At 48.0% G+C, this 24,445-nt stretch overlaps 1 protein-coding gene across 1 annotated transcript in view; it reads left to right on the plus strand.

Moving 5' to 3' along the window:
* Nucleotides 1-24,445, plus strand: part of LOC119437491 (sushi, von Willebrand factor type A, EGF and pentraxin domain-containing protein 1) — a 256,678-nt gene that overhangs the window by 207,351 nt on the left and 24,882 nt on the right. The window contains exons 19-20 of the mRNA XM_037704501.2: nucleotides 7,962-8,216; nucleotides 14,115-14,378. Of these exons, the coding sequence (XP_037560429.1) occupies nucleotides 7,962-8,216; nucleotides 14,115-14,378 (519 nt within the window). The remainder of the gene's footprint in view (nucleotides 1-7,961; nucleotides 8,217-14,114; nucleotides 14,379-24,445) is intronic.

A 24,445-nucleotide genomic window follows, 5' to 3' on the forward strand; every position in this document is an offset into this window, starting at 1 on the left:
GCTTCCATTAACTCGCGCGCAAGCGTGTCTTCACTCTTACTCAGAATTTGGATGCTATAGAAAGCAGTCACTCACCATGTAAAGACTCAACATGGAACCGGGATTCGTATTTATAGAAAGATCTTACGCCACTTTAATTGTTCGTAATGTAGCGAAGAAGAGAAAGAAGAAGCGCTCTTGCATCTGCCGCATTCATGGCATTAGTATTATAAATTATGCAGTTCAGAAAAATTGATCTGTCTGTTGTTCTGATTACTAAATTGCACATTAACTGTAGTTTCAGAATGCATATCTAAAAGTTCAGATGCTCAATTCTTGGCCAATCCCCCGAAGTGGGTACGAGCCATGTGCTGAGGACATCATCATCATCATCTGCCGCTGTGCACCCGATCAGCGTTCGTGGACTATCTCGATTGTGTGAGACGTCATTGCCGTCTAATAAATCGTCGCACTACATTTGGTGGGAGGTGCTGCAATCCCCGACCTCACCCTGGAACTTCGCAGCCGAACGTTGCCGACTGCTTCAGCCGCTACCATGCTCGAGCCTACCGACAATCCGCCAGCAGCTTCCGCCGCTCCCATCATCTGCGGCACCGTCCAGCGGCAGCGGGACCCTCCTGTCTTTAGCGGAGCCGGTGAGACTGACGTGGAAGATTGGCTCTCTACCTACGAGCGCGTCAGTGACCACAACAAGCGGGATGACCCGACGAATTTACGTAGCGTTATCTTCTATCTTGCTGACATTGCGAACCTCTGGTTCCACAATCATGAGCGGGAACTCCAAACCTGGTCCGCTTTCAAGACAGCTTTCGCGGAAGTCTTCGGCCGTCCAGCCTTGCGAAAGCTTCGTGCTGAACAGCGGCTACGCCAGCGCGCTCAACAGCCCGGCGAGACGTACACCAGCTACATAGAGGATGTCGTGGATATTTGCGCCCGCGTCGATTTCACCATGAGTAAAGAGGACAAGGTGAAGCACATCCTCAAGGGCATCGAGGACGACGCATTTCAAATGCTTCTCGCACGAAACCCTTCATCTGTCGCTGCTGTCGTCACTCTTTGCCAGAGCTTCGATGAGCTGCGTCGACAAAGGGTCCTTGCGCGCAGCGCTGTTGCACTTGGCCACTCTCTCTCGGGCCTCACGCTTCCCTCCAACAACACGCCCGAGTCCTCACTCTCCGTTCAGATTAAGGATTTTATTCGTGAGGAGGTGGCACGCCAACTCTCTATGCTGCCTCTCAGCGATCGCCCTCTACAGCCTGACACATCTCTGGCTGCTCCCATTAGAAGAGCCATTCGCGAGGAACTTGCCGAATCGCTACCTTTGGCTCAACCCTGTCCTCCCGTGGCTGCACCTCTGACCTATGCCGCTGTCGCAGCGCGGCCTGCGCCGCCGACATTCGCGTTTCCTGCGACCATGCGACCTCAACCAGTGCCTACTCCCGCGTCGCCTCCTATTCCGCCTCGAAGCCAAGTTCAGAACCCTTGGCGCACACGCGACAACCGACCCATTTGTTTCGCTTGTGGTTTCGCCGGCCATGTCGCGCGCTTCTGCCATCGTCGCATGCCACCTGCTAACCCTGCTGTTGCAACGCCTGGATATGGCTATACCCATGATGCTACCGGGCATTCCATGCATCCCAACCCAGAGTATTCGCCGTCTCCTCGACGTCCTTTCGGCAACCATCGTTCTCCGTCACCGCGTCGTCGCTCGCTTTCCCCCTTACGTCGTCGCCAGTCACCTAGCGAGGGAAACTAGTTGCTGCAGTTCTGCAGGCACGAACTGCCAACTTCGCGACTTCTACAAGGCCTGCAAAGTCGTCACGCAATTTACTGGACGTTTTGGTCAAAGGAACTGCCACAATTGCGCTTATTGATACTGGGGCTGCAGTTTCTGTAATGGACGAAAAGCTTTGTCGTAAGCTCCACAAGGTCACCACGCCGTTGTCTGGTTTGCTACTGCGCACCGCGAGTGCGCAGCATGTAGCACCGCTTGCTCAATGTACCGCAAGGGTGGTCATTGCCGGCATTGTTTATGTTGTTGAATTTTTCGTACTGCATTCATGTTCACATGACATCATCCTCGGCTGGGACTTCCTGTCTCACCATCGTGCCATCATCGACTGTGCTCAGGCCGAACTGGCGCTTTTCCCGCTTTCCGATTCCCCGCTGCCTGACCCTTCCGCAAGTAAAGCCGCCAAGCTCACGTTGTGTCCGATACGGACATACCACCCGAAATGGCCGTTCTTGTGCCCGTATCTTGCTCCGCCGCGCCAGACGCTACGGTGCTTTTTACACCGTCGCCTATTTTTTTACGTCGCAAGGCTCTACCTCTCCCGTTTACTGTCCTGAACACTGTATCTGGAATATCCGCTATGTTTGTGTGTAACCCGTATCAATCCCCTGTGACCTTACTGCGCGGAGAATCACTTGGTCGTGTTCAGCCCCTTGACCCGCTTCCCATTCTCGATACTTCCGACGACACGGCCTGTTATGAGCTCGACGCCCTCACTTCTCCCTTGCTGTGCGAATCATCATCATCATCATCATCATTGTCGCCATCTTCGTCATCAGACGTTCTTGAATGTGCCTTGGACGCCGATCTGCCACCTCCGTACCGCCAGCAAGTCCTCGCGCTTCTTCAGAATTTTCGCTCGTCGTTTGATTGCGACCAACCATCCCTGGGACGTACGGTGACCGTTACTCACAGCGTCCACACTGGTTCCCATCCACCATTACGCCAGCGACCATACCGCGTGTCGGCAGCCGAGTGACAGATAATTACCGAGCAAGTCGACGATATGCTGCACCGTGGCGTCATTCAGCCTTCCCACAGTCCTTAGGCGTCTCCTGTAGTATTAGTACGCAAGGACGGCTCAATACGCTTCTGTGTGGATTACCGTCGGCTCAATAAGATAACCCGTAAAGATGTCTATCCGCTGCCTCGGATAGATGACGCCCTCGACTCCCTACAAGGCGCTGAGTACTTCTCATCCTTGGATCTTCACTCCGGCTATTGGCAAGTGCCGATGGCTGAAGAAGACTGTGAGAAGACATATTTCGTCACGCCCGACGGCTTGTACGAATTTACCGTAATGCCGTTCGGGCTCTGCAACGCGCCCGCTACTTTCGAGCGTATGATGGACACCATCCTTCGTAACTACAAGTGGAAAACATGTCTGTGCTACCTTGATGATATCGTCGTGTTTTCGCCCGAATTCCCGACGCACCTCGTTCGCTTGCGTGATATACTTACCTGCCTCACCTCTGCCGGCCTCCAACTCAACATCAAAAAGTGCCGTTTTGCTGCCCGCAAGTTAACAATATTGGGACACGTTGTTTCGAAGGACGGTGTGCTTCCTGACCCAGCCAAACTTCGCGCGGTCGCAGAATTTCCGATGCCCACTACTCTTAAGGCACTCCGCAGCTTTATAGGGCTGTGCTCTTATTTTCGGCGTTTTGTGCGCAATTTTGCAACTATCATCGCACCACTGACCAATTTGCTTACCGCTAGCGGCGGCATCTCCGCGTGGTCAAATTCGTGTGACGAAGCCTTTAAGCAACTACGTCGCCTACTTACTTCGCCGCCGATTCTTCGACACTACGATCCCACAGCGCCCACAGAGCTACACACGGACGCCAGCGGCATCGGACTTGGTGCAGTCCTAGCCCAACGGAAAGACGGCTACGACGAGTACGTCGTCGCATATGCGAGCCGCACTCTAAATAAGGCAGAAGCCAACTACTCTGTGACAGAAAAGGAGTGCTTGGCCATTATTTGGGCTCTCGTCAAATTTCGTCCATACCTATACGCCCTTTTGACATTGTTACCGACCACCACGCCCTTTGCTGGCTGTCTTCGTTGAAAGATCCGTCAGGTCACCTCGGCCGCTGGGCACTTCGCTTACAAGAATATGACATCCGCGTTGTCTGCAGATCAGGCAGAAAGCACTCTGACGCCGATGCGCTTTCCCGATCGCCGATACCTTCCGATGTGGCTTCAGTGTCAACGCCTTTCGCATCCATGTCGACCATCAACATCGCTGATATGCCGGACGAGCAGCGTAAGGATCCCCTGCTTTCCGCTATGCTGAATTTCCTCCACGATCCATCCGTCACACCCTCTTCTCGAACACTTCGTCGCCAAGCCGCTCACTTTGCTGTTCGCGACAACGTCCTTTACCGCAGAAACTATTTGCCTGATGGTCACAAATGGCTGCTTGTGATACCACGACACATGCGTACTCACATATGCGCTTATTTCCATGCTGCTCCTCATAATTGTCACGCCGGCGTTCTGAAAACGTATACTCGGCTGAGGCAGCGTTTCTACGGGTACAGCATGTATCACTTCGTGCGCCAGTACGTGCGCGCTTGCACGGCGTGCCAACGGCGTAAAATTCAACAGTGCCCTCCTGGCGAGTTACAGCCGCTTCCCTGCCCGGCCCAGCCATTTGATCGCGTCGGCGTAGACCTATACGGACCACTTCCCTGCAGTTCCTCGGGTAACCGATGGATAATTGTAGGTGTCGACCACTTGACGCGCTACGCCGAGACTGCCGCACTCCCGGCGGCCTCTGCGCGCGAAGTTGCCTTCTTCATCTTGCGGAACTTCGTTCTTCGACATGGAGCACCACGCGAACTGCTCAGCGACTGGGGGCGTGTTCTTGTCCGAAGTAATACAAGCCCTTCTCGCTGCATGCAACATCGTTCACCGCAAGTCTACCGCCTACCATCCGCAAACGAACGGCTTGACAGAGAAGTTCAACCGCACACTCGGTGACATGTTGACTATGTACGTTGCCTCGGATCACAGTAACTGGGACACTGTTTTGGCGTTCGTAACGTATGCCTATAATACGGCCAGACAAGCTACCACTGGCTTTTCGCCATTCTTTCTGTTATATGGCCGCGAGCCCTCGTGTACAATGGACACGCTGCTCCCATACCGACCCGACGCTTCTGAATGTACGCCAGTGTCTGAAGCCGCCAAATACGCAGAGGACTGTAGGCAGCTCGCCCGTACCCTTACGACCGCCGCTCAAGGCCGCCAAAAGCTGCGGCATGACAGTAACGTGCCTACACCACATTTTCCGCCTGGTTCCCTTGTTTGGTTGTGGATCCCACCTCACAGCCCTGGCCTTTCAACCAAACTTCTTGCACGCTATGATGGCCCTTACCGCGTCATCAACCGTACCTCCGCCGTCAACTATACGTTGTCGAGCCTGTGACGCCATCACACGACCTTAGACATCGCGGGCGTGACACGGTTCATGTCAGCCGACTTAAGCCATACTATGACCCCCTGATCCTACCTACGCCGTAAGTCGCCAGGGTGGCTAATCTTCTCTCTCGGGGGCCATTGTAGTGAAGAAGAAGAAGCGCTCTTGCATCTGCCGCTGTGCACGCGATCAGCGTTCGTGGACTATCTCGATTGTGTGAGACGTCATTGCCGTCTAATAAATCGTCGCACTACAGTAAGAACAGGTAGTAGCCAATCGTTTGTCGGACGTATTAGCTAAGGTAGCCTACCATTAGCAGACAGTGTATGAACTAAAATCTGTGTGAATTCAGCCTCTAATTCGTCAGTTTCTTAACAAGTAGCCGGAATTGCGTTTTCTTTCTTTTCACTTTCTTATTTCTTTTTTTAGATGCGCAGTGAGGTTAAGAACAGGCTGTGTTTGCTTCGGAAAGTGACAGTGATGGATGTACATGCTATTATTTTGCGGTCTGAATCTGTTTAAGCTACAATCAGAACATGTGTTGAGCAGATGGTTGACTTAACAACAGATTTGCTTGTGTTCGAACGTGAACTGGCTTTGGGAATGGGAATGGGAATGGCATTATGCTAAATACCAGCCGTTTTCAACGTATAGTCCATGTTTCGTTGATTGAAAAAAAGAGACCTTAGACCTCCCTGTGCTCCCTTTCTTCGCGTAAGCAGCATTACGATTGCAATTCCTTAGTTAATGAATTAAATTATGGGGTTTTAGGTGCCAAAAACACGATCTAATTATGAGGCACGCCGTAGTGGGGCACAATGGAATAATTTGGACCACCTGGGGTTCTGTAACGCGCACCTAAATCTAAGTAAGGTTATTTACCGGACGTTATTTACTGTTGGCGTTTCTACATGCGTGTCAAAATTCGTTGGTTGCAAAAACGTAATCCGGAAATGCTACATTTACTCTCATAAGGGCCAAATGTGATGCTATCTGTATTTAAACTCGACAGATAAGTTAATTTACCTGCTAGATAAAGAGCTGAACAACACTGCTCTCTTTGAGCCCTGAACTGTTCATTTCAAAAATATTACTGGAAGAATATGTAGACGTTAGATAACTGACTATTTATTATGCATAAACTTATTTTGTGACATTGGCAGACTATGTTGCGGCAGTAGAGTAGACCAGGAATTAGGTCTTGTGGAATAGGACGAACCATGGATCTGTACAATTTCGGCAAGAAAGAAATCCGGAGGAAAACTGTGTACGATAACACAAACGGCATTGCATTGCTATTTGAGGCCCGGGCTGACTGCCCGAGGACAAAATATACCAGAGCAAACATTCGCATGAAGATGAGGCATGGGTATGCTGCAGCAAAAATATGTAAACGACTCAGCGCGTATGAATGAAACCCCAAGATATTCTCCCGCCCACCTTCCAGGAACGTTGCGATTCAAAGCGGATAACTGGTCATCAGTCGAGTTAAGTAAGAAACATTTAGAGTATTGTTGGGGAAAAAGTGCTGAAGTTATTGATAGAACCGGAGTCTTTGCAGGCCTGTTGGTGACTGTGCAATATAGAGGTAGAGGTTTTAACGAATAAACAAAAGATCAAGAAGAGATTGGCAGAATGTTAGGCTGCGATAGATGTAGTAAAGCCTGATTAGATCAAGCAGGTTAGGGGATCATTGGTCGCCGTCCCGTTTCGAAGAGGATGGCAATCAAATGATCATCGTCGTCATTAGCACATTTTCTATGTCCTACTTGGTGGTTCCATTCTCGCCACCGTGAAAAATGTTTGATTTGGTCAAGAAGTTTTTGATAGATCTTCTGGTGGCAGTGCGCGATGGCACTCAACTAGGTTGTTGGGGTGCTGGTGAAGAGTTCATTTCTTCCTTTCTGCCTTTCCATTCCGGCATGGTAATATACTGCACCATAGAGAGTGCTTTAGTTTCCCAGGAAAGATGAACGATATCCCAAGGCTTGGAGGCCGCACCAAAATATAAGCATGCCACTTCGGTCATGCATTAACATATACGGAAGTGTGCTGATGAGCGAACATCAGCAAAACACACTAGAAATGGACACTTATTAAGAGCAATATTTACCTCAGGAGCTTCCATCTTAAATACATGGGGATAAGTCGTTTTGCTCGTCATCCATTGCATGTAATTTATTAGTTTTGTTGCATTTTAGAGAAGAAGCTAAAATTTAGTAGCTGTAGGAAGTTCAATTTCAATTTATGCTGTCAATGTTTTGAGCAGTACATGAAAATTCCAAGATTAAAAAGAAATCAAGTACGAAGTTTACAACTCTGCAACTCACTAAAAGATAACAATATATCTTAAGCAAAAAAAAAAAACCTTCTGTATTAGACACCACTTTTATATAATGCTGTTTACAGTTTATTATGCACCACTCTTTTGTGACGCTGTATTTAGTTACAAAGGGACCACTGGTTCCGCCAGTACGAGTCGTTCAGAATTGCGTAGAGACAAACACAGTGTTTTTCTTTTTTTTTTCAAGTAATACCACAACCTTCTTTAGGATATCTTGAGTAGGGCCATTCTCACTGAAAGTTCTTGGAAGTGCAAAGATTACATCCGTTCCGAATTGGTGGTTGTTGGAGTGGATCCCGATTGTTGAAGTTCCTCTTACTTGGCTTGCTGTGTAAAAAAAATTAAAGTACCCTAAATGGGCCTGTGACAGCTATCTTTCTTTCTTGCCTTTCAACAAGCTCTCTACAGGTGTCCACAGATCCCAACAGAGCCAAATCGTTTCTGGAGGGAAAAAAGTAGAGGTGTCATCCAGTTCCATTGCCAAAAAGGGTACATTCGACAAGGAAAATCTACAGTTCACTGCCTTGGTCAAGGTTTATGGAGCGATCCTTTTCCTACCTGTGAACTCCCCACCGAAACCTCGAGTGTTCGTACCACCCAGTACAAGTATGATGACCCTGCGAAGCAGATGGAGCCGGCGCCTGCTGTGCCAGGTGAGTGTCATGCACTGTGCATGCCCAGTTGGTCTTTAAGGAATCTTTACGCCATCTCTGGCATTTTGAACACATTTCAAAAAGCATAGGCTTAGCAGCGCTAGACAGCTTCACTGCAATGTGTCCCTCCACATTAGCTAGCAACCCCAGTCATACATTCGAATGAATACATAAACAGGTAAAGATTGATCTTTACTTGAACGCCACTCTGCACATTTCAGCAAATGTTGTCGCATTGTGCCCCTGCAATCTGGCAAATTCATTCAGAGTGGCCGTTCGGATTACTGGTGGCATGCATGGTGAAAATGAGCGAGTCCGGAAAAACTCCTCGAAAGATGTACACTGCGACAACGGAACATACAGGGAGGACTGTGACGGCCGTGAATTTTTTCTCGGCGACTTCGGTTTGACCGGAGGCATTCAGTGTATGTAGGCTTCGCGTACGTAGGAGCTTTGAGGCGACCATCGAAGCAGCCCACAGGGGATGTAGTAAATTTTGAAAGTCATGGAGTTGGCTTGCTGTGTCGAAAAAATTAAAGAACCCTAATATGGGACCTGCGACAAGCATTTTAAAGCGAAGCTTTATATTGCTAGGCGAAACGAAAAATCGTCTGTCCGTCGCCTGTGTACAGAAAACTATCATCATCAGCATTCGCTCAAGCGTCGTCGTCGTCTTCTGCACCTGGCTCGTTGGCGCCCCTCGGGTTGCACTCGTTCTCGTGTTCGGCACGCGCTCGTGCCACTGCTCCCGCGTTCGTCGTCGTCGTCTTCTTCCACAGCTGGCTCCGGTGCCGCGCATCATTCTAGCGAATAATTTCACTTCTCTTCTGTCGTCGTAATGCGGAGGCAGCGTTTACGGGGGTATGAGCCATGGCTTAAGGGGGTATGAGCCATTGCTTAAAGGGGTATGAGCCATTCATTGTCTTACGTAACGGACACATTGAATTTTTAAGCAATTTAATTTCGAAGAATCGCAAGCGGCAATGGCGTGCGAATGCTGCTAACCACGCCGCCGAGCAAGCTCAAAACATCGAACGCAAGCGACAACGGTGGACTGCGAGCATAATGTCAGTGACGTCGTTCGCTCCGTCGCAGCCGAACGTGTGTGTAACCTCATTAAGAAACATAAATACGTGACCAAGAATGGAGAAATACTTTAATGAACCGTCGAGATTAACCCAGTCATAAACACCGTGGCCTCCCGTTTCAGCTTCGCTGGTTAACCATCTGTACGGAGTGCTTAAGCGGTGATTTTTTTTCTTGTTTTTCCGTTCAACCAGACGTCTACAGTTACCCCCCCCCCCCCCCCCCCCCCCCCCCCCCCCCCAAAAAAAAAAAAAAAACCTTCTCCGCACAAACCGCTTAATGGGGCAGAATTCGGTAATTTTCCAATAGTCTTCATGTTGAACTGTAATCGTAAAATCAATTTAGAATTCATGATGCTACTTTAAATTTGACCTGTTCATACCATTTTGTAATCTATGAAAGTAAAGTTACAATGCAACATTGTATTAGCAGGCAACGCATTACTCTGTGGTAGTAGAATCACAGCCGTACTTTCCTTGGCTGGAATCCAAAGAATATGAAGTGAGAAGCGAGGAACAATCTTATTGCTTAAGTAAACATCCTAGTGGAGATCGGCAGCACAATCATTCACTCGGGGCTGCTGATTCGATGCGATTGACACTCTGCGGCGGATTTCCTAAGAATCTGGCGATTGAAGATGGCTGGGTAAGCAAGAGGATAAAAGAGGAAGTCACCGAAAAAGAGGAAATTTTACAAATGGTATTAAAACAGAAAAATTGTTAAGCGGCAGATATTTGGAACGAAAGCGTATGATTCACAATAGGAATTAAAGCAACTTTTGAGGTATAAAATTATACGTTGATCAGTTTTCAAAAGGAGCCAATTTCAAGTGATTTCTTAATCTGCGTCGCTGACCTGACAGCCACGCGACAACATACCGCAAATGCCTGCGGCCATCGAGAGACCAGCTGCAAGACTCGCATAGTCCTGTAGCCTTTTAAGCAGGATAATTGCATTCAGTTGCGAAGTGTCCCATATAAAGGCAGCAGGACTGCATACCATAAATACCTGCGGCCATCCAGAGATCAGCCGCAAGACACTCATTGTCCCGCAGAATTTTAGGAAAGGTGATTGCACTCAATTCCCCAAACATCACAGATGAATAAGGCAGCAAGACAGCGTACAGCATAAAAGAAATCCCTGCGGCTAGCAAGAGACCAGCCGCAGGACACTCATTGTCCCGCAGCATTTTAGGCAAGGTAATTGCACTCAAGTGCAAACCGTCTCAGTTAAAGAAGGGAGCAAGACAGCATAGCAGAAATGCCTTTGGCAATCAGGCCTGTGCGTACAGCGAGAAGTAGACAGGGTGGACAGAAGTAGACACACAGCACTGACTCGCAACATAGTTACATTCATTGTCCCGCAGTCTTTTAGGAAAGGTAATGGCACTAAAGTGCGAAAAGTCCCAGATAAAGAAGGGAGCAAGACTGCATAAAGGAAATGACTTCGGCCAGCAAGCGACCAGCGGCAAGACACTCATTGTCCCCCAGAGTTTTAGGCAAGGTAATTGCATTCCAATACAAAGCGTCCCAAATAAAGAAGGCAGCAAGACTGCATACCGGAAATACCTGCGGCCACCCAGGTATCAGCCGCAAGACACCCATTATCCTGCTGCGTTTTCGGCACGCTAATTTCACTCAAGTTCGAAGCCTCCCAGAAAAAGTCACAAGCCTGCGCAGCACATGCAGCACAGTCACAGCGTAAGCTGGAGAAGCGGCTCCATAGGAGTTCAGTTTTCTGCACCAAGCACTACAGGGTCTTAGCGGCGAAGTCTCTTCTCGTCGTCTTTATGAGAACAAATTGAACTACCTGCCTGGCGTCGACGGCGAGCTGTGGCTTGCGCCGGTCTGCTGAGCCCGACGTTGCCTGGTGTTGTGCCACCGCGTGCCTTCATCGAGGTGACGAGCGACCTTTGCGTTCTTCTGAGCACCACGACTAGTCCCGCGACGAAACAAAAATGCGACGCGAGTGACTTCAAGCAGCACCAGGCCTTCTCCGCAACGAAAGAAGAATGCGACGCGGGTGACGTAAGCACCCGCCCCGCCTCGTTCCTGCCGACGAGGAGCCAAAAAGAGATTTAAGGCAAAACCGACCCATTGTGTGGAAGAGTCGCCACCAGCCGCCCCGTCGGTCTGGTGCGCTCTTACTGCTATTTGTATGCTATTACCTGCTATATCTGTACATACTGTATAAACCTTTTCGTCTCCTCTTCGTCAGCTCCAAGAGTCCGTCTCTCGTCCTCGACCCCGAGTCGCAATACTGGTTGCAGCCGCGCGCTTAGTTCTACTATTTGCTTCTTCAGCACGGGTTCGTACATTGCGAGGAGGCGCCATAACGTGTACCAAATAGTAAACACAGGCATCGAGACTACATGGCGCACATGTCACATCCCTTGACCCGTGGCACGATGTAGTGCTCCTTGATGATGATGATGATGATGATGATTTATTGGCATCCCCTTGGAAACGGGGTGGTGACAAATAATCACCTAGACTACTTGAGTTAAGCACAACCAGCTACATGCAGCATGCAACTGATGCATGTCGGGATACCTGTTGAAATATAGCGCAACTGCAATGCAATGTTGGCACGTATCGACGCTACGCGGCGCGCATGTCACATCGCGTGACAAATGGCACGATACGATGCTAAATGATGATGATGATGATTTAATGGCATTCCCTTTGAAACGGGATGGTGACAGTCAGGTTGTACAACTACCTATGTAACTGCTATATATGGCGTGCTTCCTTGTCTATTAATATGCAACTAAAATATAAAGTGTGCACGTAACGACGCTACGCGGCGCACTTCTCACACCGCATGACAGAGGCACGCTACGGTGCTAATGAAGATGATAATGATTATGGAATTATTGGCATCCTCTTTAAAACAAAGTACTGACAAACAGTCACCTAGAGACCGAATGATGATTATTATTATTATTTACTGGAATCCCCTTCGAAACGCGGCGGGGACGAAGTCACCTAGCCAGATTTATTTGATCAGGTACAGAATTTATATTTTTGCTATAATTTTTGGATACATATCGTTAAACTTTTTTTCCTTCCTCAAACCTTCTACCTTGTACCGCTACCTGTGCATCTGCTACATGGCGTGCCACATGGTGTAATAATATGCGAATGCATGTATACAGTGTGCACGTATCGACGCTACGCGGCGCGCATATCTCATCGCTTGTTTCCTCGCGCGCTAGGGCGCATTTATAGGGCATTTTTTCGTTGGATTCTACGAAGCGCTGTGTGGCTCAGTGGTAGAGTAGCTGACTCCCAGGCAGCGAGTCCGGGTTCGAACCCGGGCTCGAACGCGGTGATAGCTCATTCTCGGCGATAGCTGCTACGGACACCGGACACCGCCGGCGGCGGCGGACATCATCGCCGACCGAAACCGCTGTTAAAAGGAGCCCATGACAGCTTACGCTATAATAAAGAAGAAACGGAGTGGAAAAAGTGGAAAACGTCCCAGATAAGGAAGGTAGCAAGACAGAATAACGGAAATGCCTGCCAATAACAAGATACCAACCACAAGACATTGATTTCCGACTGCTTTTTAGGCACGACACGGAATTACAAAGAACTAGGAGACCCTCCTATAAGGACTTTGATGGTCACTGGAGCCGCCACAGGGCGCTATTTAATACTTTTAAAGTCCATTCTAAGAACCCCAATATCACAATCTTATGTGTGTAAATATATTTATATCGCGTTTTTGTCATCTATGCCCAACTTCGTACTTGTAACCGTCTGCACTGAACCCCACCTCGTCCAGCCACATCATATCATTGGACTGATTGGCACAAGAATTTAACACACAGATTAGAGACGACATGGTCGTACTTGATTGGACAGGTATGGCGGATGTTGTATCTACAGCTTCACGCTGTACCTAACCGTTTTGAAGATTAAAAGAGAAAATTAAAGAGTAATTTTATGGAGGAGCCAGTATATGCGGCGTTCATGGGTTGTCGTGGTACGAATTTATACGTTACACGAATCGGAGACTCCGTGTTTGGCCCTTGCACTGCTACTGCACGGGCTCCGGGATCGGCCCATGCAGCTTACAACAGATGGGCTGTTACTATAGCAAACACACACAGAGAAATTAAACTGTCTAAATGCATGTGAAGCGTAACAAATGGATTTATGCATGTCAACAACACTATATGAAACATTGCTAAGCCTCTTAACCAAGCAACGACGATCATCGCGGGTGGATTCACAACCATGTTACAAGCAAGAGCCCTGTCTTTGACAGCTTCTGCTGCATGTGGTGGTTTTGTGTTGCTGTGTGCAGGGGGCAGTGAGTGTCTGCGACACGCTCCGACTTCGCTCGTGTAGAACGTCCGTGAGACGCAGCGGAATTAAGATAATAAAAGTAGGGTGTTTGCTGGGCTTCCTCCACCCTTTAAGACATCGCATCCTCAATTCTCGCTGTGTGTAATTCTCTGCATGGTAGTTAATGAAAGCATTGTATGTACTTGTAAAACACTGTTTCGAGTTACACAGCGTCGACCGGTTTCGCCAGTACGAGCACTTCTGGAGAAGCATGAAAAGAGACATAGTTTTTACTACCTGTTCAAGACATGCGACTATGACTTTAGGACACATCGAGGTCGGCCATTTCCCCTGAATGAAACTCCTTTAAGCGCAACGATAACATCCTTTCCGAATTGTGATTAGTAAGAGTGGGCCCCTTTCTGGAAGTTGATCGTGCTTCGATTGATGCGCGGAAAACCGAAATACTCTAATATGCGTCATGTGACACTCATCTTTATTTCCTGTTTTTCCCTAGAATCAGATGTCAATGGGTGCCCCCCGATACCGACAGTGCAACATCTAGTGAAGAAGCAAATAAGCAGAGGATCCTACGAGTTCTATTGTCAAGAAGGGTACCGTCTACAAGGGAAATCTTTAATTCACTGCCTCGTCGATGGTGTGTGGAGCGATCATTTTCCTGCCTGTGTACCCCACACCGAAACCTGGAGCGTCCCTGCCGCCACGTCCGAGAATGGTGACGCAGCGAACAAGATGGAATCGACGGCGCCTGCAGTGCAGGGTAAGCGTCGTTCACTGCGCATGCCCGGGTCGTCATTAAGAATGCATAACCAATGCAGTGTTCCTGTATAAAATCTTTACGGTGATTTGAACTCTAAATATTTCCAACTTCGATAATTATTCCAACAGCTAATTTGAATTGAATTCTGGGGTGTTACGTGCCAAAAGCACGATTTGATTATGAGGCACGCCGTAGTGGGGAACTCCGGAATAATTTTGATCACCAAGGGATTTTAACGGTCCCCAAATGCACGGGACACGGGCGTTTTTGCATTCCGCCCCCATAGAAATGCGGCCGCCGTGGCCAGGATTTGATCCCGCGACCTCGTTCTTAGCAACGCAACACCATAGCCGCTAAGGCGCCGCGGCGGGTAACAACTAACTTGAAACGTCACTTCGCCTGCCATGGTGGAATTAAAACTTTTCGTTTTCCTAAACTCCGCACTTCTATGCGGCATGAGGAGCTTCAACTATTTTCCTGCACCCGTGAACAAATTACACGTACGTACAGTGCAGCAGCACTTTTTGGACGAGTGCATTCACAGTTCAAGAAAAACGTAGCTTAAAAGAGAAATGCCAAGGGAAGACGACGGGCCGTTATACTTCGTCTAGCACGACTGCAATCATTAGCGTGCGCTGGAACGCCGGTTATCTAAGCATAGCGGTGGTGCCCATTTAGCAGAGGAACAGCGACACATGCACGTGTGAACCATGACTGCGTGAGATCAGAATATTGGGTAGGAACAAAAATACTACACTTCGCTAATACCACATAAAGAAAGAAGGCGCTGTTTGTATCAGTGATACCACAGTATCTCTATCCTCTTTCGAAATAAAATTTTGGACGTGAAATCATTATACTCACGAGGTTTGATAAGAGAGTACCTCTAGATGGGAGCTCGTGCTTGATCGGTACCTTGTTCTCTGAAATAAGTCAGTAGTGAGTGTAGCCCTCAGGGTCCCGCTGGCTTTCTTGTCCGTCTATTTTAGGCTTATTCTTGAAAACACGTATTAAGTTCGTGTACTTCGGTGCATGCTATCAGATGGTACATGGTCCGCTGGCATTACTCGAGAGAGATGTCTTTTCCATGACCACTTTTTGATTCCTACCTTTGTCAATGCGGTGGACTGTCAGTAGCTGAGTCAAGCATGAACTAGAAAAGGACGAGAAATGAAAAGAACGAAGCAAACTGCTAGTTTCAACAATTTGTTGCAATGTAGGCAGTCGTTATAAAGCAACCAGGTTCATTCAACAATAATAAGAACACAAGAGGCATAGAAAACACATAACAATACAACCACGTTATGAAAATATGGCAGGTGATGACACTCATGGCAATTACTGGGCAAATACCCATCGGCTCATTTACACACGGGGTGTTCTTAGACCATGCAGAAATTAAAAGAAAATACTACGCTTCGAAACGCGAAAACACCTATGTACTTAGATTTAGGTGGAAGTTAAAGAACCCCAGGTGGTCCAAATTATTCCGCAGTCCCACACTACGGCGTGCCTTATAATCAGATCGTGGTTTTGGCACGTAAAACCCCACAATTTAGTTGTTCTAGCAAAATTTGAAAAATTAACTATGGCAGATAGCCCAGTTGCGATGCTTCAACTGTATTGCGCAAGGAGGCAGAGATTACTTTCACGAGAAATCAAAACTTGCCATCAACTAATCAAAACAATTTCACTAGTGAAGTTTTTTTTACTGATTACTTCACGGGCACATATTACAATTTACGAATTTTAGCTGGTTAATTTGCAAGGTATATAGACTTGTAGCAAATTCTGAGAATGGCATCGGTTTCTAGATATGCGCCGTCAACCTTGTGGGAAAAATGCGCTGTTGGTCCACTTACCTTTAAAGCGATGCTTTCTTTAGGAACCCTCCCAGACTTTCCTGACCGTGGCTGCTGCTCATCGCTTGCAGAGTAGCTCATACATTAAAAAATGGCATTAGGTGCCCGATGATGGGAACGAACCTTGGGGGACAGCCAGATGCTCTAAACATTAGGTCAACATCGTTTTTATTAATACTATCTTTTGTACATCTTAAATCAAAAAGCGACCAATGATTGGCAAATCACGATAAACCAGTGAAGTTACAACAAAAATTGTCAACCTTACTGGACTGACAATATTTTAGAATTATCTGAGCGCTGTTAAACGTTCTACCCTAGACAGCGACGTAGACACACATTCTTGTGGTTTCTGAATTTCTGCAAATCTGGATATGCATTCTCGAAAATAGATTCGTGTGGGCCATGCATTCGGCTTGCAATAAAACCCTGCCATGCGGGAGCGTCATAAGCAGTGGAGGCCTGTTAGCGTAGTAAGGTCAAACGGCAATAGGTCTTCGTTTTCTATAAGCAAAAATCTAATACCGTCTGGATCTAACGGAAAATCTTCATGGCGACATGGATATTTTACGTGCCGTTAGAATCGAGGTACATTGACCAACCCGACAGGTGTTGCTCGCTCAGAAGTTATCTGCGCAGGAGAGCATTTGTACGCTTTTCCTTTAATACGATTGGCTACAAGAGGACTCATGCGATGATTATTCGTTCCGTTCATGGGGTGTGTTTTATTTCACAGCATCACGCTTATTCGAGCAGTCCAGGTGATTTTCGTATCAATCGCGGTATGTGATTCTATTCGCCATTTGGTTTATTGCGATAGCAGTTCCTGCAGCGGCTGCGTATGACGCGGCCTCGCGGGCTCTATCTTGAAAGCGATCTGCCATGGACACTCTAAAAACAGTTGCACCCTTTGGGGTGCATTTTTGTCATACAACAATAATTGTCATCTGTCTTGCGTGCGTTTCCTATCTTGAAAACTCTGCACTTGCTACTTTCCTGTCGAGAACGCTGTGTCACGCTGATAACGCTCTTGTCGTTCGTGACCGAGAAGTGCCGGGCGCACAGCGTTAAAGAAAGGAAGGCCACGCAAGTCAGATGACGATTATTGTTCTGTGGCAAAAATACGCCCCAAAGGGTGCAACCGTTTTTAGAGTGGGGGACAGAGTGCGCCGAGTACTGATAGCATCGCGTGCGCTGTGTTATCGCCGCTTAGTCTGCGTTGAAGTGAGAGGCAGTACAAAGGTCAATTCGCTCGCTGCTACAGCCGCCCTTGCTCACGCCTGCGTTTTGAAAGCGAGTGTGCGCTGTCATCGAGTGCGATGTCTTCATGTTTACTTGTGCGCCCATGACACCATGCTTGTTAATGTGTTTAGTAAGCGAATGTTTACAAGTTAATACGGCCGATAAAGTTACTATCCGTATTTCGTATAGCTGTCTACTAATTTGCTATCGCAATCGATGCTTCGCCGTTCGTGCGAAACTGCGACTTTTTGATACAAAGCCTCATATACCTCATTGAGTGAAAATGCCGGCGGCGTCTGTAGCTCGGTTTCATGTAGAAGTTCATGTAGGTTGGTTACCCCGCAAAGCTACGAGGCTTTTTGCAGCAGCACCACAGGTCTAACTGCGCCTCGTTAAGGTCATATCAAAGCGCGTCAACTGTCTCAACGTGCTCGCTCACCCGCGAAGAGTTCATAACTCGAAGGACCACTCAGCGGCGTTCAATTGGACATTAATGCTTTCGCATTCACAACTCATAAGGAGTGCTTAGGTCTCCTCGGATTTTTTCCCGTATACGTCATCGCATTTATGTGCCGTTTCGTATCATATACAGGATTGCCGTCTGTCGTATGCACGTGTTCTCTCACACCGGAGGCGGCAGTATGAGTAAAACAGTGGGCACAGACACTACGGCGCTCCGACTTAGGGCTGAATTGAGACAGTCAGAAATATAATGGAAGGCTGAGGCTAACAGAAGCAAGACGACAACGAATGGTTTTCCTACCAACCTGGGTCACTGTGTAGTCCATGGTCGAATGGTCAGAGCATTGGGCCGGCTGTGCTAAGGAAACAGGGTTTGAAACCAACCATCGGACCAACTTGGGTCACTGAGAGAGAGAGAGAGCAAGGAGAGGAAAAACAGGGAGGTCAACCAGACGAACGTCCGGTTTTCTGCCCTACACTGGAGGTAAGGAAAAGGGGAATAGAACGAGGAAAAGAGTGAGCGCTGAGTGCACGTGGGAGGATGTACAGGGACACTACAAGCGGTCTCTGAGTATGTGGCAATGTGCACATATACGTGCCGCTCTTCAACGAACCTATTTGACGCCGACACGGGTCACTGTAAGATGTGGGACTGAGTAAGTGCCGCTGGTTGAAGGAAATCTTTTGACGCCGACTTGGAGAATGTGACCCTCGGTCTGTGCTGGTCTCCGATGAACCTATTTGGTACCAACTTAGGTCACTAGGTGTGTTGCAAGTAGGTGTTTGCCGCTCTTCAGTGGACGTCTTTGACACCAACTTCGGTAATTATAGGTATGTGTCACTGGGAACGTGCCGTCCTAAATTAAGATGATATTAAATTCTGGGATTTTGCGTCCCAAAACCACGATATGATTTTGAGGCACGCCGTAGAGGGGGCTCCGGATGATTTTGATCACCTGGGGTTCTTTAACCTGCACCAAATGCGTGGTACATGGGCGTTTCTGCATTTCGCCCCCATGGAAATGCAGCCGCCGCGGCCGGGATTCGATCCCGCTTAGAAGAAGCCCGCGAATATATACACTCAAAATTGCCGCGCGACTGGCCACTCGAGGCACTTTGCGTGCATTCGCGGGCATCTTTCACACTCGGAAAAACACTTTTATGTATCAGGTATTGAGTAACAGAAAGCTGTATTGGGAGTTTTTTATGTTGCTCTACAATTTTGTCATTGACGCTTTTCATCTAATTATAATAATTGAGAAGTTGATTAATTAATTAAGACGACTTATCCAATTAGGCGGAATGCAAAAAATAATCTGAGTATCTCCAAGCGACGGAAAACAACATAACCTTGGTTCTGTCCAGCATTTACATATTTTTAAGGTTTGGCCCACGCCCTGTAGACAACGGATATAATTTATGCATACGCTACTACACCGCACCTCCGCGACGATACGAGGTCGAAGGTGTAAACTGAGCTTCAAAGAACCGCTGAAGGCAGAGCGAACGCGACCGCGTTCACAAGCATTTCAGAAACTTAGCGTAGCCATGACAGTTTTTAGTCACCATTTACGATCCTTATTTACTGCGCAATTTCAGCTGGAACAGTTTTGAAGTAATGCTGCCATTAACGTTGCCACTGTGCTGCAGTTACTTAGCTTTCGCTGGAAGATATGTATTTGATTGAAACATTCCACTGTTCGAAAACCGTTGAGTATGTTAAGAAATAGATCAGCACGCAGTCTAGCATAGTTGTCTAGGCCTTAAATGCCCGTAGGGTACACATTCCCCATTTAAAATAAATGCGTACAACACTTATTGATTTTTTAATTAATACATACGGTGAACTCAAGGTACAACTAGGATCGATATCTTAAAGGAAGAAATAATAAACTATAAATGAATAAACAAGAAAAGTATTATTAATGTGCTCGCGCTAAGCAATTCCAGTCATCTACGTCGGAAAAAAAGAAAAATTAAATACGTCTGCTTGTTCAAAGTATAAGGTGTATAAGGTGCATAATCATGGTGGTGTCGGGTGTGTCTGGTCGTTACGGGTAACGTAAATGGTGAGGATGCAATTGATAGTATTTTATTAATGAGCATAAAAAACTTCACCGACGATTACTATACTCCCCGAAGCTAAATTTGAGCCCAGCTCTATATGCGCTTTCATTCCGCGATATATATTGGCTGACGCGGACAATCTGTATCGTGCGGCATGTTGCAAACGCAGCAAAGTGTGGCGCGACTGCTTCAGTAATCGGGAGATTACGAAAGGCGGTGAGTGCGTGGGTGACGCCTGGGCACGATTCACAGCAGCCGCTGCAGACAGACATCCGCTCATGCATCGCCGCAAAGCCCGTCTAGCGCGGAACTACGCTTATTTTCTCACGCTTTCGCCATAACCTCTGTCTCCGCTTTCTGTCTCGTGTTTCCGCTGCACCCTCCTCCTGCGCTTTCCTCCTCGCGCTCTCTTCGCTATCGCCGTCTTTCATCTCCCGCTGCGTTCCGCGTTCATCCTTCGCTGTAGTCGTTCGCTCGGTTACGAGGGACAACGCCGACGCTCGCCGCGCAGGAACGGGCGCCTAAGAGCTGCGCTCTAAAAGGAGCCATACTATCACTTCTGTACTTCGTACTTTGAGTAACCGTATTTTATTGCGCTGTATTAGTTCACTGGTCGAGTCGTATACAGAAAATCGACAAATACCGATCTCGCAGCCTTTCTTTGGATTTGTTAGAACCTGTTAATGATTATTTTGGTGTAAGGGTCCCAAACGATTCATCAATGTGTGCCAACAAAAAAAAGTGTGCCACTGCACGTTGTTATGCATATCTATGCGGTTTACTGTAGTTCTATTTTATGCTTTTTGGCCCTCGATTCCCGGTTGTGTTGAAACGATCAGAGGTAAAAGCCCACTCCTGTCGTTTCACGCTTTTGAACAATCCGCCGCTTTCCTTAAAGCAAGTGATGTAAGCACTCAGGCGTATGGGCACTTAGGTATCCGAGTGCGGCCGGATGCCTGGCGTGATGCTGAAACTTTATTTTAGGTGTCTTTTCTACCTGACGTATATTTCTGTTGCGACAGGTGTTCCTGCATGCACTGCAGTGCAATGGAAATAGAAGAAGAATGTTTGTGCTGCCAGGAAGTAAACGAAATTCTTGCAAGACAGAAAAGAAAACAAAGTATCACAGAAGGCTGCTCTCGGTGGCGGCGATTCATTCAGTTTATGAGCGAAGATCGATGGCACCACGCCTGGCCTTAGTCGAGCAGATTTAACTGGAATTCCCATTGCAGGCATCAGCGATAAACTCTGATGGTAATCACTGTCCCAAAAATGTTTTGAACAAAGAAGAGTGGTTCTTGAAGGTTTGAAATTACTTCATTTCACCGCTGTGATCCACTGAGCAGCTTGTTTTTTCTGCCGTGGGAAATTGTGAAAGATGACGTCGTCTCGGACGCCGGTGCTCGTACAGCCGTAAGCAGCGCAAAAGGACGGCATGGTGACGCTGTATGCTTCTTAGACGGAGTTCTCCTTGTGGTAACAGTCCTTTGAAGCATTAGCCGGAAACGCAGGGTGGAGATCTTGATCATTTGCGATAAAGGCCATGGATACAACACGACTGACGCGCAAAACGTGCACACGCTTTCCGCGCGGGCGCCTGGGACCCCTATATTGACGTCATTTCCGCTAGCTTTCTCCTTCCGCCGCCGCCGCGGGCTGACTCCGCGAGCCGCAGTGGGCGGAGCATAGCTGCGATTTTAATTCTTAATTACGCCGCCGCTACTTGTACGATGGAAAAACAAAACTTCGTACCGGGGATTTCAAGTGTCTGCGCTTCAGAAAAACGTCACTTTTTAGAAATCTAAAACCTGTTCAGTTTCCCTTTAATACTAACACTTATATCGTCTTGGTCATTTGTGGAAAGAAAATCTTTTGTACAAGGCACAATCATCAGCGATCAGTCGAATTCGGACACCGGGAGAAATTACGTTAATAATGTCATTCATATATACAGTAGAAGGAGTAAGGGTCCCGATACACTTCCTTGAGGCACTAAAGCTGTGGCTAGAAGGCACCTGAGTAATGATCGTTTACATCTACGAACTTTACGCAGTCAGACAAATGGGCTGCAATCTATCGCACAAAAATTTCCGGAACGCCCATTGATACATTGATCAATTGGTGTTCCGGAAACATTTGTATATTGTATTGCAGCTTATTGAGACATACGCATTTAGGAAATCGAAGCGAATTTCGCTTTGTTCTTCCAGGACAAACCAAGCAAGTAAATATGCCAAGTGTTAAGTAAAATACTGGGACCGGAAATTGCGATCTTGATGCGAAATTTAAGCAAGAAAAAAAAAAGCAACGATGGCGTAATATTTTAAAAAGTTCACAGTACAAAAAAAAACACTTTTAGAAGAGGTACTTGGTGGCGGAGATGCTTTTCAAAGCACTATTTGTTTTTTATTCATTGAAAGAGAAGTCATAGCTATGCTTTGTAGGCGTGAAATATGCATCAGAATAGAGCTCAAGCTGTTTTCCGAGACATACCGGATTTGCGAACTAATTTACATGGAGAAGAGTCTGTTGCTGGGCCTGTTGGTACATACTTGTAGAAACGATGGAACCCAGCCTTCAAGACGCAAACACCAGGAGAGAAGCAGAAGGACACACGCTGACATGGAGATGGGCTCTATGCTGCGAAAGACCTCAGCACACTGCATCGAGGTGGCCACTTATAAGTGACAAAAAAGCCGGACTGAGGTCACTTCAAGAAGTGAAATAGCCAGTGTTTTTTTTTTCCTTATTTTTCCCCCTCTCAAGGGAGGCACGCACGTTAGCGGGGAGAGGGGCGTGGTATGCAAGTGTTGTAGCTTTTTGTTTTATGCCGTGTATCCCTGGTACACAGAAATTTCGGGAGGAGGGAGCACGTGTTTGGTGTGCTCCTTTACGGTCTCTTTAGCGTGCCTCAACGTCAGCGCCACGTCCCGCCGTTCGGGGTGGTGACACCCGTTGACCAGGCCCGCGCCGTACCTCCGCCATATTGTGTCAGAACTGTAGAAGCGTGGTATCGAGGCAGCCTGCGCCTCCTGGCTACGCCCCTGACGTAAAAGTACCACTCACATTCCTCGTCCGAATCTCTCTCGTGAAGTCATCCGTGCGAATTCGCAGTTTTGAAGATGGTTAGCCGTTCTCGCTCCAGCTCTGCAGCTTCCTGTTCGGATTGCAGGTAGCCAGACCAGCTCTCACTCTCATGTTTGAATTCGCCCAATAGACTGCGCACGACCTCCTCTTCAGTGATTCGCAAACGCTCGGTGCTGTTGTGATCCGATTCTGGGGCTCGTGGTTCGGACTTAGGCGTCACACAAAGGGTCGCTTGCCTACGCCACCGGAGCGCCGAAAACGGGCTATCTATCTGGCCTCCGCTATACCAGGGCGTCGCACTAAGCGACCAAGTGGACCCACACCGTCGTCCGTCTCTATCGCCGAGGGTTGCGTGTTGGTGAGGAGATGAGGTCGGGAGGTTGACGGAAACGCATTGGTTTATTTTACATATTTACACTTCACAACTGACTCCATGGATGTATGAGCGCAGTCCATGTCAGAGCGCTTTACATGTCTTATCACACTACATGTCTGAGCACACCCCCAAGGTCCACTCTTTAAGTTGTCGTTTTCCCTAGGTCAATAGAAGAGAGAATTCTATTACTCCGTCCCGGTAAATCAGACGGTTTGAAGTGTTCGCAGCCGTCCGCCCGTGATGTCGCACCAACTTGCCCGACTCCGCCCCTTGTGTTGTGCAATCGCCCCCGCATATCATCCAGTGACGATGCAGTCTAAAATCAGGGCTCAACGCTGTTCCCACGCCATTCGTCGACGTTGGCTCCTTTCATCAATTATTGAGCTCTTCGTGACGGTGAGCTTGTAGTGATTTGAGGCGCCTGGCCTTAGCGGTCCTTACCGCTTTCACATAATGCGGCGGTTGCATTCATCTCGAAGGGAGCTGCTTTGTTTGCCCTTAAATAGTCAGCGCCGTGGCCCGTCGTTGTCTAGGCCGGCGCTGGGGAAGTGGTCGCTTCGTTGGAAGCACACCAAGAATGTCCTTGCCATTTTGAGACTCAATTGTGCATCTCAATTGTGCAACCGCAAGTGTGGAGAAAGTGCGCGCACTCAGGAGCGAGTGGCGCGCTCACGTGTTCTACGGTGTCGTCATGCCGTGACGCTAGTTTAGGTCACATGACCCTCCCGAAATCGCGTCCAAAAATTATTTCCCGATGTCTTGTTGCGCGCCGTCTTCCCGCACAAAAAAATGTTAGAGGTCACGTGATCGCGTCCACGCTCCCCACGTGCTGTGGTTGTAGGTCACGTCATCTATGGGTGGCGGGCCAAAGAGCGAGTATTCAAAAGAGAGTGGAGAAGGATGGTCCCTATATATAGGCTGGTGGCTTCACACGCTCAGTCTACACATGCGCGCCCAGTGTTGGAAGATGT

Source organism: Dermacentor silvarum, chromosome 1, assembly GCF_013339745.2.
Source record: "Dermacentor silvarum isolate Dsil-2018 chromosome 1, BIME_Dsil_1.4, whole genome shotgun sequence".
In the NCBI taxonomy this organism is placed as follows: Eukaryota; Metazoa; Arthropoda; class Arachnida; order Ixodida; family Ixodidae; genus Dermacentor; species Dermacentor silvarum.